General features: G+C 49.8%; 1 protein-coding gene across 1 annotated transcript in view; it reads left to right on the plus strand.

Annotated features, from left to right (window-relative positions):
* The window catches only part of Plaur (plasminogen activator, urokinase receptor), a 9734-nt gene that overhangs the window by 1931 nt on the left and 4882 nt on the right, over positions 1–2921 (plus strand). Inside the window, exons 2-3 of the mRNA XM_028782560.1 lie at positions 295–405; positions 2146–2289. Of these exons, the coding sequence (XP_028638393.1) occupies positions 295–405; positions 2146–2289 (255 nt within the window). The remainder of the gene's footprint in view (positions 1–294; positions 406–2145; positions 2290–2921) is intronic.

The following is a 2921-nucleotide window of genomic DNA, read 5'->3' on the forward strand; positions in this document are numbered from 1 at the left end:
GGAGGAGGAGAGGAAGAGGAAGAAAAAGAAGAAAAGGGGGGAGGGGGCAACTGGGCAGAGTTAGAATGAATGGCAGGTGATGCATGTCTCTAGTCCCAACACACAGGAGGCTGAGGCAGGAGGATTGCTGTGAGTTTGAGGTCATCTTGGACTATATAGTTCGATCTTAGAGAGATGGAAAGGACCATGGACAATCAAGACAAGATCCATGAATCTGAGGGGACCAGGCCTGGACTAGTCTCACAGCAGGTGACCCAGTTCTTCCCCTGCTGACTGCTTCTCCTCTCCTCCCAGCCTCCCAGGGTCTGCAGTGCATGCAGTGTGAGAGTAACCAGAACTGCATGGTGAAGGAGTGTGCCCCGGGCCAGGACCTCTGCAGGACCACAGTGCTTCGGGAATGGCAAGGTGAGGCTGACCACCCCCATACCTGATAGGAAACAATCAGCCAGAAAAGCATCTCTCTCCAAACTTTAAGGAAATAAAGAAGTTTAAACATCTAACAAGGGTGGGGAGAGAGAGAGAGAGAGAGAGCTCATAGGCCCGGGAGTTCCTTCAGGCCGCATGGGGTGGCTCACAACCACCTGTAACCCCACCTCCGGAAGGAGAGCCAAGGCCCTCACATTCACCCACAGACGCCTAACTAAACACTTGTTGGTCTTGTAAAGGATCTGCATGCATTTACAGCGCCCACCTGGTGGCTTGCTGCCCCCTCGGGCAGCAGGCATGGGTATTGTAGGTAGAAGTGCGTGCAGGCAAAACTCTCATGCACATAAAAGAAATCTAAGAGAAGTTTTTACAATGTTGGTGAGACCCTAGAGACGGGGCCATGTGCTACTCAGAGCAATGGCGAATATTTTTGCTTTGTTTTGGGATTGGTGGTGGTGGGGTGGTGTTTAGTTTGGTTGTTGTTGTTTGGTCTAGGGTTTTTGCTTTGTTTTGCTTTAAGACAAGGTCTCATGTAGCCCAAACGAGCCTTAAACATGCATTGTAGCCAGTAATGACCCTGAACATCTGATTCTCCTGCCTGGAACCCTAACTGTGGAGATTATAGGTATACACTGCCACACCTGCACTCAGGAGGCAGAGGCAGGAGGATCTCTAAGTTTGAGGCCAGCCTGGTCTACAGAGTAAGTTCCAGGACAGCCAGAGCTACACAGAGAGACCTAGTCATGAAAAACCAAAACAAACAGACAAACAAACAAACAAACAAAAACAAAAAATGAGACAAGGCTAGACAGAAGCTGAGCAGGCTAAGACACTTTCTGCCAAGCCCCATAACCTGAGTTTGACCCCTGGAAGGAAAGGGGTCAAACTGACTCCTGAAAACTGTCCTCTGACCTCCACAAGAGCACGCAAGCACACGCATGCACACACAGACACGCATATACACGTATGCACATGTACACATCCACACATGCAAACACACGTGCACATACACACGAATACCCACAGACACATACACACATATACACACACATGTACATTCACACATGTACATACACATGCATACACACAGGTACATACATAGCACACACATGCACATACAGACACACACATGCACACACATGTACATACACACATGTACATACACATGCATACAGACACACATAGACACACATATGCACATGCACACACATCCAAACACACACGCACATGCACACATGTACATACACATGCATACACACACAGGTACATACATAGCACACACATGCACATACAGATACACATATGCACACACATGTACATATGTACACACATGCACTCGCACACACACACACACACACACATACAATAAATAAATAAGTTAAAATAAAAGCTGGACACTTTGGTACACGCCTGGAACTCTACTTCTAGGTGGGTTGAAGCAGGATCCAGAGATTCAGACTGGGCTCCATAGCAAGACCCTAATTTTCTTCACATTAAATGCACCTCCCTGCTGGTTTCATTGACCTTGGGATAGATCCCAAAAATCCGAGTGACGTGTGGGGGGAAGGGAGGGTCATTCTAGAAGATAACAGAGTTGGCCCAAACAAGAGGAAAGGCTCACAAGGGTTGGCCCCGGGGATGGGTGACCCTGCGACCAGGAGTGTCATGGGCTGGCTGGGACTTGGAGTTTCTGGGGAACTAAAGCTGTTTTTCCCATAGATAATGATGAGCTGGAGGTGGTGACCAGAGGCTGTGCCCACAGCGAAAAGACCAACAGGACCATGAGCTACCGCATGGGTTCCATGATCATCAGCCTGACAGAGACCGTGTGCGCCACAAACCTCTGCAACAGGCCCAGACCCGGTGAGTCGGGCGTCCCCGCCACGCCCAGCCAAAGCCTATGGTCACTCCGATTCTATCCCCAGACCTACAATCGCCCCAGTACCGAGTCCGTTCCTCACCCCAGTCCCCCGTCCAAATCCTTCTCCAGCCCTGCTTCAGTTTTACTTCACCCCTCATCAGTGTCCCCAAGACATTTCCCGCCCCCATCGCAAAGTGGCCCCAACACTCAGTGGTTTTGTTTGGTTGAAACAATATAACCCAGGCTGGTTATAAAAGGGGATCCTCCTGCCTCAGTGTCCTGAGTTCTGAGATTAGAACTTTGAGCTGCCACACCCAGCCTCTCTACTGATTATAAAATCATCCCTAGGCTGTTATGTATAAGATGATATATCTCCCAGGCTTGGTCGTGCTTGTCTGTAGGAAGCAGAAAGATTACAAGTTGAAGGTCAGCCTTGGGCAACTTAGACTCTGTCTCAAAGCAAAAACTAAAAAGAAGGACCAGGGAGATGGCTCACTGGGGAAAGGTACTTGTTGCTCAAGCCTAGTGACCTGGGCTCCATCCCTGTATCCCCGTGGAAGTAGGACTGGGGATGTGGCTCAGTGGTGGAGCCCCTGCCTAGAATCCCCCAGTGAGGGGCTGGGGGCGTGGCTCA

The sequence above is a fragment of the Grammomys surdaster genome, unplaced genomic scaffold, assembly GCF_004785775.1.
Source record: "Grammomys surdaster isolate TR1022 unplaced genomic scaffold, NIH_TR_1.0 804, whole genome shotgun sequence".
Classification (NCBI taxonomy): Eukaryota; Metazoa; Chordata; class Mammalia; order Rodentia; family Muridae; genus Grammomys; species Grammomys surdaster.